This window comes from Anomalospiza imberbis, chromosome 1 (genome assembly GCF_031753505.1).
Source record: "Anomalospiza imberbis isolate Cuckoo-Finch-1a 21T00152 chromosome 1, ASM3175350v1, whole genome shotgun sequence".
Lineage (NCBI taxonomy): Eukaryota > Metazoa > Chordata > Aves > Passeriformes > Viduidae > Anomalospiza > Anomalospiza imberbis.
The window spans coordinates 97,371,819-97,386,052 of NC_089681.1; the positions used below are offsets into that span (position 1 = coordinate 97,371,819).

General features: G+C 39.3%; 1 protein-coding gene across 8 annotated transcripts in view; it reads right to left on the minus strand.

Annotated features, from left to right (window-relative positions):
• Positions 1 to 2,243: 2,243 nt before the first annotated feature.
• The window catches only part of ITGA9 (integrin subunit alpha 9), a 265,797-nt gene continuing 253,806 nt past the window's right edge, over positions 2,244 to 14,234 (minus strand). For all 8 annotated transcript variants that reach the window (XM_068201244.1, XM_068201235.1, XM_068201190.1 and 5 more), the window contains one exon: positions 2,244 to 5,104. In XM_068201244.1, the coding sequence (XP_068057345.1) occupies positions 5,006 to 5,104 (99 nt within the window). In that variant the 3' untranslated portion in view covers positions 2,244 to 5,005. The remainder of the gene's footprint in view (positions 5,105 to 14,234) is intronic.

The following is a 14,234-nucleotide window of genomic DNA, read 5'->3' on the forward strand; positions in this document are numbered from 1 at the left end:
TTGACTATAGCACAGAGCAGCGTCATTAAGATTGAATAACACAGATCTCAGATTGCAAGTCCAAAGGAAATCTGCTTGTAATTATTATATTATATTATATTATATTATATTATATTATATTATATTATTATATTACATTATATTATATTATATTATATTATATTATATTATATTATATTATATTATATTATATTATATTATTATATTATATTATTATATTATATTATATTATTAAAATTATTGTACATTACCACTTACACAGGTTAGTGCAAAGCTGGTCTCATGATGTGTGTCCTGCAGCTTCAGGGGAGCCCATCTGAGTCCCTTCTCACTTGTGTTGGTATAAATCTAGAATAATTTCATGCAAGTCAATACATCATATCTGAATGAAGGTCTGCAGCAGGAACATCTCTGCTCAAGGTTACTACTTCATTAATTTCTGATTCTTTATGGCTATTGAACTGCAGGGTAATTTACTAAAACATTGCATATCTAGAAGTTCAAGCATTAAAATGGCACTAGCTACCTAAAAGGCAATAGAAATGAACTAGAAATATGTGAATTATTCCTTTCCAACACTCACAGGAGATTATAGCATGACCAAGACACAATAAACTAACTTTCATTGCTGTTTTACTAGTAAGATTCATTTCTCCATTAATTCTTTATTTCTGTCAAAACCAATTGCAAATAAAATCTCCATTTGCAGCCATTCAAAGTATTGAAATTTTGGATTTACTGTAGTAAATAGTCTTATGGCTAAATTCATTTGTACATATGAATCTATACAAAATAGCTGTCTTTAATTTTAATTCTGGTAGTAAGCAAAGTGGGGCCAGAGGACACTAAAATCTACTTTGCACTATTAATGACTCCCATGACACTGTCCTTAGGCCTTTGGGATCTCAATTATTCTGTATGTTATGCACTCAGAATTTTAATAAAATAAAAGACATCTTACCCAGGACTACTCAGGTCAATATGCACCCACTAGACCCAAAAGGGGGAAAGTGTCCTATCTTTTTCAAGGGGTATTTCACTACTAAATGGAAAAGATTTAGCAGAGAAACTTCCATTACGTCCAATCCAAAGAGCAGGCCAATGGCAGGCATAGAGAGCCAAAATGTCAGACCAGCTCCAATCCAGACGCATGAGCCAGGCTGAACAGAATGCTAACAAATGAGATGATTTTGTCCATTGTTAAAAAACATATTATTTTTCTTGATTTTTGATCTAGTTCTTCCTTTGGTGAAACGGGAAGAAACAAATGTGCTAAAGGTTGTGGGTTGGATTTCTAAAACAAAGCCACTTTGTCCTACAGGGTTCTTAAAAGCTGTCTGGAGTAACCCAGTACACAAAATCCTGCTATGTACAAACTGCTGTTCTCTGCTTATCAAGAAGATAAGAAGTGAGCCCCACAGAGGGCATCATTAGCTCATAAGTCCTCTGGCCCCAGAAGGGGATGTACACTGCTTGCTTACACACACACATACACACACACACACATACACACACACAGAGGCTCACATGATAACAAAAAGATTTTAGTACATCCAAAAATCTCTGGCTATTATTTTAGCTGCTGCAGCACTAGTGCTTCCACTAATCTCCAAAAGCAAACTGGGGATTGCATTCCTTTTGGCAGCAGCTTGCTCCTACAACTTTTGCCCAGCAGTGACTGAGAACATTTATTTTTACTTTGAAGGGCGCTATCTTCATGTCAGAAACCACATTTACTTGGAACTCTCCAATGTCTTTGGCATTGTGGTACATAAAGCTATGGTCTTTCACCAGTACAAATGTGCTCTGAGTCACAGGTCAGGTCCTAACTCTGCCCAGCCTGTTCTTCGATATATAGCCAATAGTCTTAACACTGAGGAAACAAACTGCTTTAGTATGGCTAGAGACCATTGAAACACTTAGAGTTGTAGAAGTAAAAGCTTACATCTAGCTTCTGCTCCCTATACAGGTGAGCAGTAAACATGGGGATGTATAGAGTTGAAAACGTAATTTCAAACATATTATTCAGTTACTATATTCCAGCCACTATGGACTATAAATCCTTGCAGGAAAAGCACGTGAAGCTGAAAAATTCAACTTTTATTCAAATTTATAGATTGAAACAGAACTCAAGTTACAGAGGATGATACTCTTAACATAGGTCAGTATCACAATCACATGGGGTTTAATTTGATGTTGATAAAGCAAGATGGATGAAATACAAATAATTCTCACTACCTTTATTTTATTTCCATGGGTTTAAAATACTGTAGTCAAGTCAGCTGTAATCTTTGTCTCCAAACAGTTTGATGTTATAAATCATAGAATTACAATAAAAGATGTCTATTAGCCACACACAAATAAACACACGCGTATAATATTTAATTCAAATATACAGGAGAAAATGTCTCACCCACTTAATGGAAAAGTACTTGAGCTAGACAAGGTAAATAACTGACAAAATATTATTAGGATAATTTTGCATTCATTTGTAATTCCAAAAGTTTTATTTTTTGTAAGCATCACATTTCCAAAACAGTGCAAGTGAATCAGAATACAGGTGAACACAAGCTTCTAAATACAGGTGACATAAGTAAGAGTGAACACATTCTTCCAACCACAAGTTCACAAAAAGAAATATACAATTTCACAATATGTAAGCAATAACATTCTGAGAAAAAAAAAGGGTCAATGGTGCAGGTACTCTACTGTGCATGCAAACCAAGCTCCAAAAGCAATTAGTCATCACGCCAGTTTAATCAATGCACATTCAATGAACAAAATTCTATTTTCATTTATATCCAAGAAACCCTAGCAAGTGGGTAGACTTGGGATTAATTCCATGACTCCCTTAATTCTTTAGTGAAAGCAGTATTATATGTTTCCATGGCAAATGGATACTAAGCTTTAAACTTGTGCAAAACTCCAAAATGTGCCCATAAATAGAAGACATTCAAGAAAATTGGTACTAAATATTGTCAAAGAAAAATTTTTCATATCTACTGTTTTCAGCAAACTGCGCTACCTGCACATCACTGACTTGGTATGTGGGGTCATTATCATTCATGTATTTAGGCATAGAAAGGACTGTTTTCACTGTTATGCTTGCAGAAGTCTTCGCCACTTTAAAAGATTGCTTAAATGGTCTGCAGGCTTGGAGTTTACATCAGGTCTAACTTCTCTCTCAGATAACCCAAGCAACTTGTGAGTTTTTCTTGTCAGATGCTGAAACAATACTCTTAATTCACTTTAAAACTATTTTCTCCCTAATGCATGCAGACAGCTAATAGTTAATAAATATTGGTCAATACTGTAGTAATAACAGACACTTGATGATGGTAGTGGTAAAAAGCCAACAGGAATAGGAATGTGGCCCATTTTTATAATTTGAAGCTATCATGAATATGGCAAGGAAGAGCAAGACCTGTTCTCAAGCAGATTTCTTGCACGTTCTCTGCATTCAAGTTTGCAAACTTTCAGCTGTTCTTTTACCACACTCTTAAGGAAGAAGACATCCTGCAGCCTTTCAATCCTGGTTTCACTTTCTACCACAGAGCTTGGCCCTTCTTTCCTTTACATGGATTTTATACCAACATGTCATTTACTCTTTATTTACACAAATTGTAAAATACAAGTAGAATCTAAATCCAAGTCTTAAAAAGTTCCAGTATTTCTATTCAGAAATCCAAGAGCTTTTTGAAGAAACGTGTTTGAATTAATTACAACTGGATTTTTTCTAATTCAACAAATAATTTGTTAAAGAATTACCAGCAATACAAGTGGCAAGCTGAGATCCAGTAACACCTGTGCCTTTACTAAACCTGCTTCTAAATTCTTGAGGAAATACATTCAGTACTTGGAACACCCTTGAGATCGGCAATCTCAAGACACAAATATCCAAACATTTTAAGCCTTGCATCTTCTTATCTCTCTTAAAATTATCATATAAACAAAGACTTGAAAGACATAATGCTCACAGCATGTAGCAATTTATCACTTGTTTTGATAGCAACAGATCACAATCTTTAACAGTAGCTTTTAAACTATTCATCTTAATATTAATATGACTTAATTTTCTTTTCTAAAGAAAAATTATTTAAAGGAATTTGTCAATGCCATAGTGGTTTACCCAATTATGTCCTTCTGGTATGTTAATTGTACAGTCCTAGAGACTGCAAAAGAAAACTTCACAAAGAGAACATTCTGTGCTGCCTTCTTCAGTGAGCCAAAGCAAGCTACATCTTGCTACATGTCACTGAAGAAGTGTTTATATCCTCTCCCATCCAGGCTAGTAAAAGACAGACTCAAGATACAGAGTATCACAATTGTGAATTACTTTAGGTTCTGTAGTTTATAAATCAAATACCAAATTGAATTTCAAGAAAGAGACAGTAAAAAGATTTTGGCTTATTTCTATTAAATTATCTATATATGATATTACTAAGCATTGTGAATTAAGCATATGAGGATTTCAGCTACTTTTATCTGCAAATCTCTCTTTTCTGTCTTGCATTGATGTTTAAAAGTACAATAGAATTTATATATATATATATGTATGTTTTTCCAAAGATTTAGCCAGATATCAGTGCTTCAGTGAACTATATAGCTATTCAATAGAAATTATAAAACATTGATACAAATATAAAGACATACTCAATATAAAAAGCTTGTATTTATAAAAAATATTCTTAGGTAAAATTCTTCCCCTGAGGGCATACTACATTGTTGGATTCATAAATATTGCTCTGCACTGCAGCTTGGTTACCAAAGTTCAAAGTTAAACTTTTAAATGAAGTGTGAATTGCTCCAGTCACCTGACATGGCTGCAGTGGTTGCCTCAGGATATGTTCCCTAGCTTTTTGGAGTAATAAAGGCACAACATCAATGGGGTCTCCAAAAAATCTGGAGAAGATTCCTTCTTCCACATATGGAAGATACGAGAGCAGGACCTATAGACTAGCGAGTGTATGTCACATGACTGGGCAGTTTTGTTTTCATGGGCAGTTTACTGATTTTTCTGGACCCAGTTCCAACTATCTTCATTCTCCTTTCTGCTTTTTTCAGCCTCAATGATTTCTTTGTACCTCCGGCGGAAGAAGCCCATCTGCAAATCAGAAGAGATGACAGTGGTAAGTTATCAAATCATTAAATTCAAACTTTCTTTGTCGGTATGATGATAGATACATTATGCAGAAAAACTAGCCCAGGAATTAGCATTTAATTCCTCCAAGTGCCAATCTGAAAGCTTAGCTCCTTATTTATATAAATATAAATGAGATCAGACGGGGTCCTATATCTTCACAAGAACTCTGCTCCTTATAGATGAACTACTCTGAGGTAAGAATCCTCTCATATGAAGTATAAGCTAAAAAAAAAAAAAAAAAAAAAGAAATGCAACTGGTTTTCATCTCAGTTTGGATAAAAATTCTCATATCTCTGTTTCTTGAAGTCTCTCAAATAAACAAACATTATTTTAATAACAGACTTTGGTAGGCATTCAAGAATAACTCCTCAAACTTAGCAATGCACTGTTGAGATCACTGAATAAATATTCTGTTCAACATAATTAAACATTTATGTAATTCCCACCACTCTAAACCTGTTTTCTTACTCCTGCTGTGTAAAACATATTTTAGTCTTCTTTTATCAACAAGTTTTTTGCCACCCTTTATCCCCAAACTGCCTGTGTGTAGAAATATTTTGTGTTGTTTTGTCATTACTAAAATTCAGTTAAATTTGACTTAGTTTCAGTTTTCAACAATTTTAATTTTCTTTGAGTGTATTTTAATTCACAGGGGTCTAAAAGGCAGCATACTCAATCTGTTAAGGGGGCTTCCCCAACACATCTTCCTAAAGTCTAAGTCCTTGCCTGTGCCTCAAATTACATCCTGAATTCACAGTGGCATGAGACTATGCACACACCATCCTATCATCAATCCTTATCTCTGCCTCTTGCATTCTGTGCAAAGGACATAGAAGCTGTAGCACAGTCTAACAAGCCTGTCTCTTTTGGTAAATGGGACATGCTATTAATCCAGAGATAAGTGTACTCTGCTAGGAGCATAGGTATACATTATATACATACTCTGCTAGCTCCAGCCAGACCGGGATAATTTCTGCAGTAGCCAGAGGGGGCATGGCTAGAACCTGAAGATTATTCTACACAACCTCACATCATTGCCAGGGGTGTGGGGGGGAGTCTCTTCCAGGGGAAGGGGTTCCTTCTGGTCAAGAAAGCAAAGTGGAGAGAACGGTGGGGTAATGCTGGCTCCAAGCCAGAGGTAATGTGGCTGCAGTCGAGTCAGGCTCAGTAGCATTTTGCATGTGAATCACTCTTTTCTATTCTTTCGTTATTAATATTGTTGCTATTACTATTTGTTTTCTTACCTCATTGTTGTTCTTACCACAACCCATGATCTTCACATTTTGTACCTCCAATTCTCCTCTCCATCCCACCTAAGGGGAGTTTGGCGTGTTTCAGTAGGAACACTAAATTCAGTAATACAATTCCTAAAGCATGACAGCCTAATTTGGTGCCAAGTGAGTCACAAAGGTTATGATAACAACAGATCTGTCCAGAGCAGGCTGGAAACAAACTTCATCTAAGCTTGTATTAGGTACAGAGCCACTGGCTACGATGTTGCTTCATCTGTCCATGTGGTTGCGATACTTAACCCCATATATACTCCTGTATGTCCTCCTTGCAGTGCTCTTTTTTAGAGAAGTGAGAAGGATCAGAATTTGTTGATGCACTGTGTGATAACAGTTATTCACATCATAACATGTAATGATGGTCATTTGGGGTCTGTATGCAGTGTTGCTCTCCTACCCTTGCCTCAGGCGCACTATTTGGTAGTCCAGTAAAAACTGTATCCGGTCTGTTGGGGGAGAAGGGAAGGATGACTTTCCCCAGCTTTCTACCCCCTTTCCTCCATCAGCCCTGTACAACAGCTTTGGAAAATTCTGAATTGCCTTTGGATGTTAAGGAAAGCAGGTTGTTGTTGCTAAGTCTACCAGGTTTCCTCAGTGCAGTCTGCACAACATAAGAATTAAATAACAGACTTTTAACATGATCTTTCAGAGATCTGCCCTGATGGTGGATAGTGATGAGTGGCATGGAATGTGAGAGAAAAATGCCCAGTTGTTGGAGCAATCTACATTGCAATTTATTGCAATGTGCTGGACCCAGACTATGATTTATTGGACACTACCCTGTACTAGATAACATCCTCAGGTGGAGGGGAATGAAAACACACCAGCAGGCACTGTGGCCACTGCAGCTGAACCAGATGAGCAACTTGTCCCGGTAGCAGGCGCCCCTATAAAGAAATTCAAGACAAATTTAGTTCAGTTAGTGAGGGATGAAGAGGAATAGGGCACTCCCATCAGGAGGAAGAAGCAGGGCCAGAGAGAATCACCTGATCCCTACCGTCAGGTGAGCTGCAAGATATGCAAAAACCTTTCAGCCACCAGTCAGGAGAGCTCTTGTGACCTGCCTGTTCTGATGCTGGGATATTACAACATGCAATATGAAACTAGATGGTAGATGCCAAGCAGTTGGGATGCCTGTTCCAGGATGCAGGCATTGGCAAGGGAATTGGAAAGAGGACAGAAGCTCTCAGGCCTCTGGAGGCAACATCTGTCAAGCATGAGGGATCAGTATTCTCTCATGGATGACCTAATAGTGCACTGAGACAAGTGGAATGCCATGGAGAAAGGTATCCAGGACCTGAAAGAATTAGCCATGCTGGAGGTAATCTATAGGGACTCAAATAACAAACAGTCCCCTGTAGATCCAGATCAGATCCAGTGTACACAATCCATGTGGCAGAAGTTTCTATGGAGTGTACACCAACTCTTTGGCATTGATGTCAATGAAAGAAGAAGAAACACTGCTTCAGGTGATCACCCAACTTCGACAATATGAAGTTCTTTTTTCCTCCCTACCAACCTGTGCCTCGACTGTGAAAAGACTGAACAAGACTGCGGACAGACTTGAAAGACTCAAGCAACGTAGAGAGAAAACATCCCATGCCCCTGCCAGTATGGACCAGAATCTCTGCTGCTGGGAGCATGTACCCCTCTGCTGGAGAGAGGGGTACACACCACGAGGTAACCTGCAGTTTTACCTGCATGACCACAGAGAGGACGTGAGAAAGTGGGATGGAAAACCCACCTCTGCCCTAACAGCAGAGTACATTAATTGAGAGGAAGAACAATCACCAACGGAAATTCTTCAAGGATAATCCAGTTTCCAGTGGGCAAGTCTTCAGACAGAATGGAAGGGCTGAATGTTATTTCTGATCCTCTTGAAGAGATCTCCAGTTCATGTTTACAAGAACTGAGCAATGACTGCCATGACCAGAACTACAGGGGCCCTGCCTCCAGCCATGTGGAAGAAAGGGAGAATCAGATCTATTGGACTGTGTGGATCCCATGCCCTGGCACATCAGACCTACAAGAGTAATAAGGCTTTAGCTGACACTGACACAAAATGTACCCTGGTACCATCAAGATCTGGAGGGGCATGATCTATCTCTATTTCTGGGGTGACAGAGGGGGTGCCAACAGCTGGCAGTACTGGAACCTGAGGTGAGCCTGATTGGGAATGAATGGCAAAATCACCCCATTCTGATTTGCCCAGAGACCCCATGCACCCTTGGCAAAGATTAACTCAGGAGAGGCTATTTCAAGGACTCAAAAGGGCATTGTTGGGCTTTTGGGATAGGTGCTGTGGAGACAGAGGAAATGACACAACTGAATACCTTGCCTGGTCTCTCAAAGGACCTTTGTGGGACTGCTGAGGGTGGAAGAACAACATACTGATCACTGCCACAACAGTGCATCATCAACAACAGTGCACCAACCTGACTCTGTGACCCTCATCCACCACTGAGTGCTGCTGTGAAGGACATGCCGGACCTTCAGTATGAACTGGAGTCCAGGTTCCCACAATTTGCCATGCATTCATTCTGAATTGGAAAAGGGTGAAGCTCCAGAATAGTTGCAATACTTTGATGACATCATTGTGTGTGGCAACACAGCAGATGAAGTTTTTGAGAAAGGGGGGAAGATAGTCCAAATCCTCCTAATGGCCAGTTCTGTCTCAAAGCAAAATAAGGTCAAGGCACCTGCCCAGGAAATTCAGTTTTTTGGAGTAAAATGGAAAGATTATTATAATCAGATTCCAATGGGTATGTGGATGGAATCCTACGTGACAAGTCACAAGAGTTATTAGGGGACAAACTGGATCAAGTCCAATTGCAGTGCTGAAAGCTGACCAGCTGAGTTTAGATATCAGTGAATGAAAGAAATGGCTACTGCTCTACCTGTACACTGAGTCATGAATGGGAGCATGAGTGGGAGTGGTTAGGCTGATGGAAAAAGATCAATTGCCAGCACAGAGATGGGCACTCTACCTGGGCTGCTGGATTCTAGCAAGACATCACTATCCAAATAGAGAAGTTGACTGTATGTCATGTAGACATACAGGTATGTCTTGTCATACTCAAGAGTCAGGCTACTGAAGAACACCACAACAACAGACAGGTAAATTAAACTTCCAATATTAAAGAGTTTTAGGTGTATCTGGACTGGCAATGTAAGGGTGATTTTCTTCTGGCTCAGTGGGCCCATGATGACTCTGGTCATAAGTGAGGAGATTCAATATACAGATGGGCTTGTAATAAAGGGATGGACCTAACCATGAACACAGTCTCCCAGGTTATCCACTGTGGTAATCTGTTATTTTACAGTTTGTTCTTGTGTAGTATGTTTTACTATTCCTTGTTATAAGTTTGTAATGGTTCGTTCTATGTACCCCTTTTGGCTTCCCTAATGGTTCAGTCCTGAGTTGTTTACCACAGTTTTCCCTGCCAAAATGTATGTCAATCCACGTCAATCCACCTGTATACCTCCCTTGTTCCCTTGTCTTACCCCTGTCTGTCAAAGATAGCACACTCCTTTGGTTCTGGAGTGTTCCCTGTCTTTCATCCCTTCCTCAAAGCAGAACTGGATTGTAAGGTTTGCTCGCTCCCCGTGTTGGCTTCTATTGGGAAGCTCTTACCCTGCACCCCTCCCCTAATGCCTTCCTATTGGTCAAAGGTTGTGTCCTCCCCATGTTCCCTCTACCCTTTAAAAGTAGTCCTTTCATGTTCAGATTTGTCACTTGCTCTGCCCCACTTCAAGATAAAATTTTTGGAGATTCAGACGAGTGTCCTTCCCTTATTCCTCTGCCTTGTTTTCCTTGTGCTCTGTGCCTCTGCTGTGCTACCCACGCTGAAGCAATCACTGCCACCCGCAACAGTCTTGGCAGAGACTCGGGTGCAGCCACTCGCATGTTTGCCCTCTGGCCACAAGTGGGACAGCAAGTCAGCAAACCTCCATCCTGTGGCCGCTGTGAGCCAGACACAATCCACAACTGTGAAATGTGCTGCAGGCTAAGCAAAAAAGCCTCTGTGGTATGGGGGACAATGGTCAAAATAGAAATAGAGGGAGGTCTGGAAAATTGATTACATCACACTCCTGCAAACCAAGGCAAGCACTACATTCTTACAATAGGGGAAGCAACTACCCTGTGCCTCACACCACTGACAAGACCACCATCTTGGGCCTTTAAAAGCAAATCCTGTGGTGACATGACATCCCAGAAAGAACTGAGTCAGACAATGGGACTCATTTAAAAAATCACCTCATAGACAGCTGGGCCAGAGAGCATGGTGGGTGTATCATATTCTCTCTCATGCACCAGCCTCTGGGAAAATTATATGATACAATGGACTGTTCAAAAACCACATTCAAAGCAATGGGTAGTGGAACCTTCAAACATTGGAATCTACATCTAGCAGAGGCTATCTAGTTAGTTAATACCAGAGGCTCTACTAATAGAGTTTGCCCTGCTCCATGAAAGACTCTACATACCAGAAAAGGGGATAAAGTCCCTGTGGTGCATATGAGGAATACATGTTAGGGAAGAGAGTTTGGGTTAGTCCTGCCCTCTAAGGCAAAGGCAAAGCCATCTGTGGGATTGTTTTTGCTCAAGGATCTGGGTGCACATGGTGGTTAATGCAAAGGGACAGGGAAACACAACGCGTACTTCAAGGGGATTTGATTTTTGGGTAAGAGCAGTCTGTAATGTTGAATTGTATAATATCAGTTGCTGAATGACACTGCTGCTGTATGCCATAAGCGCCATGGACCATAGATATAGACTGCTCCAGATATACCAGTTGTGAGCTCCTGATGCAGCTTGCAACCACCCAACAGCACACCAGCCCTCCTGCCCTAAAAGATACCTAGGACAGAGAGAACCCACAGTCATGGACTAAATGAACTCAACAGACATCTTGCAGGGATGGCCATTGACTACAGAAATTATACCAGTGCTGTATATGCATACATAACCCCCCCTCTACTATATATATACACACACACATTTATGTATAGAAATGGAAGGTGTAGGATTTGGGCATGATATTAATGATACAGAATAAGGGGTGGATAATGTCCTAGTTCCAGCCAGGACAGGATTAATTTTTGTAGTAGCCAGAGCAGGCATGGCTAGAACATGGAGATTATTCTATACCACCTCATATCATTGGTGGGGGTGGAGGGAAGACAGTTTCTTCAGGGGAGAAGGGTTTCCTTCCAGATGAAGTGGTGGGGGAGAGGGATTGATGGGGTTTGTTGGTTCCGAGCTGGAGGGAATGGTTGGCGTAGCATGGCTGTGATTGGGCCAGGTTAGGCTCAGTGAGCCTTTTGCATGTGAATTGCTCTCTTTCTTTTGTACATTTTTGTTATTAGTATTATTGCTGTTGCTATTTGTTTTCTTACCTCATTTCTATTTCCAGTAAATTATCTCAGCCTGTGATCTTTACCTTTTGTGCTTCCACTCCTCTCCAGCCAAGGGAGCAGGTAGCGGCAGGGAGGAGCAAAAGGCTCCAGGTTTTAGTGGGAGCACTAAATTAGAGAATACCATTCCTAAACCACAACGCCTGCAACTACTTCATAAATGCACAGTACCTTGACATACATATGGCTCATGATCTCAATGTTACAAAGGCCCCATGACCTGGATGCCCCCCTGAATAACTGGAATTAGACCTTAAAAGTAATTTCTTCAGTCATTCTTGTGCACAGACTGTGAACATAGTATCTTTCCCATGTATCATAAGCAAAGCTTTATCTTTTGCAATGTACGTGCAAATGCATGGATAATGGTGGTTCTGTTCTGAAAAATCAACTCCCAGAAGTGACTCTGTTGAATTTTCTTTCTTCCTAGTCTTGTTCAGAACACTGTATGAAAGGATTCAGGAATAGAGAATTGGAGAGGAGTTTCTCTAGTTCCCAACTCTTCAAACTTACTCTAAAAGTGAGATCAAATTCTTTCTTTAACAGAAAAATATCATTACTAGCAATTTTTGTACTTTGACCCACAAGCTATACCAGTGCAAAGAATTTATTTTGAGATGACATCCTCAAGATTGCATCATCATAAAATCACAGTGAAAGTTCACCAGTGATGCCAATAGAATTCAGCTCAGTGGAGACTGCAAGCAAATAGAAGAAGTTTCTCTAGATTTTCAGTCTGAATTGGAACCAAATTATTATATTAATAACAAAAAAAAAATTGTAAGAGCCTAGTACTCTTCTGTTCTGCTCCAGCTGTATTAATCATGAGTAATTATTTATTCACTGCTGCTAATACTTACACATGCTTATGGAGCAGATGTTATGAAAACGTGCATGACTTTTTTTGTATTATCAGTTTTTGTAACAGAACATGCATGTTCTATGCATTAGAAAAGAAAACTGCTAAGAGAAGTACAATTTCTAGTTTTAAAAACAGGTTTTAAATTCTTAAGGTTTTCACCTTTCATACAACCACATCCTTGGTACAGTAAAACTTTCTCTTTAAGTTATAATCAAAATTATAGAAAGGCTTTTTAATTTTCTTAAGAGCCAAACAAACAAACCTCAACTATTTCCCACTGATATTTTATATAAAAAATGTCTGTTTCTGAACATCTGCTTCAGGAATTGTCTTTAAAAGTTGTCAAAGAGAGTTTTGGTATTTTACTATTTTTTTTTTTTTTTTTAATAAAGAATGCTGCCATAAAACTTTCTGGTAGGGATAAAAAGTGAGCTAAAACTGTAATAAATATTAATGAAACATGAAATCCTACATCTAGACGTGATTCCACTATGAAGAATTATGTTTATTTGCTGTAAATGATGTGGATACTGTAAAATTATGTAGAGGACTTAAGTGCAAGCAAAAAGAGAAATTGGACATTAGGGATTTTTTTAATGTTTTCAGAAATAATGATGAGGGATTAGATTCATTTCCCATCCTTCAGAGACAAGGACTTTCTTTGTTACGTGACACTGTTCTTTAGTGACATATACTTACATTTAATGTAACAAAATCCCTACTATCACCAGAAAAAAGTTTTTTTTTTAATTGTCATGAAGAAATCACAACATAGTTCTTGTCTCACAAAAGACCACATATCCATCTCCTTACAATTAACTCATTTCATTCAAGAAGGACAGCAGTATTCACCATATGGAGAAGGCTGGTAAGTACCTTCGGCAAGTCAGAGAGAACAAGTAAATTTAACATACAATGATGGGTAATAAGGAGGCAGACAACTGGAACAAAGCAGGAGAGTTGATACAACATAGAGTTGAATATATACAGGCTCTTTTATCACTGGGGCTGGAGTGACACCAGGTCCCTTTTCCATGGCTAAAGCAAAGCCATTAAGAGAACTGAAAAAACCCATTGAGGAAAGCATTGCTGGGACTCAGTCCTGAATTTCAAGTAAGGAAGGCAGAGATCCTCATCTTTAACAGGAGTATTGCTGTGATCTTATTTGTAGAATGGGTGTTTACAGTGGACCAATGTTTGCTAACACTTGTTTCATAGGCAATGAGTCTCTAATATTGTTAATCTCTCTCAAATTTTGCTTTCCATATATATAGACACACACGTATGTGCACACATACAATTATATGTATAGAGCGAAGAAATACCCAGCTCCAGAACTGTGACCCCATCAGGGAGTCTGTGAGCTCACACATCCCCATCCAAGGAAAGCTCTGATCAGTAAGCCTCTGCCTGGGGAAGGCACTCATGAGAAGAAGAGCAACGGGAGAGTGCATTTACAGGAGGCAAAGAGAGACTGTGGAAAGCTATGGAAAGCTGTGGAAAGCTGAAGGGTTATAAGGGA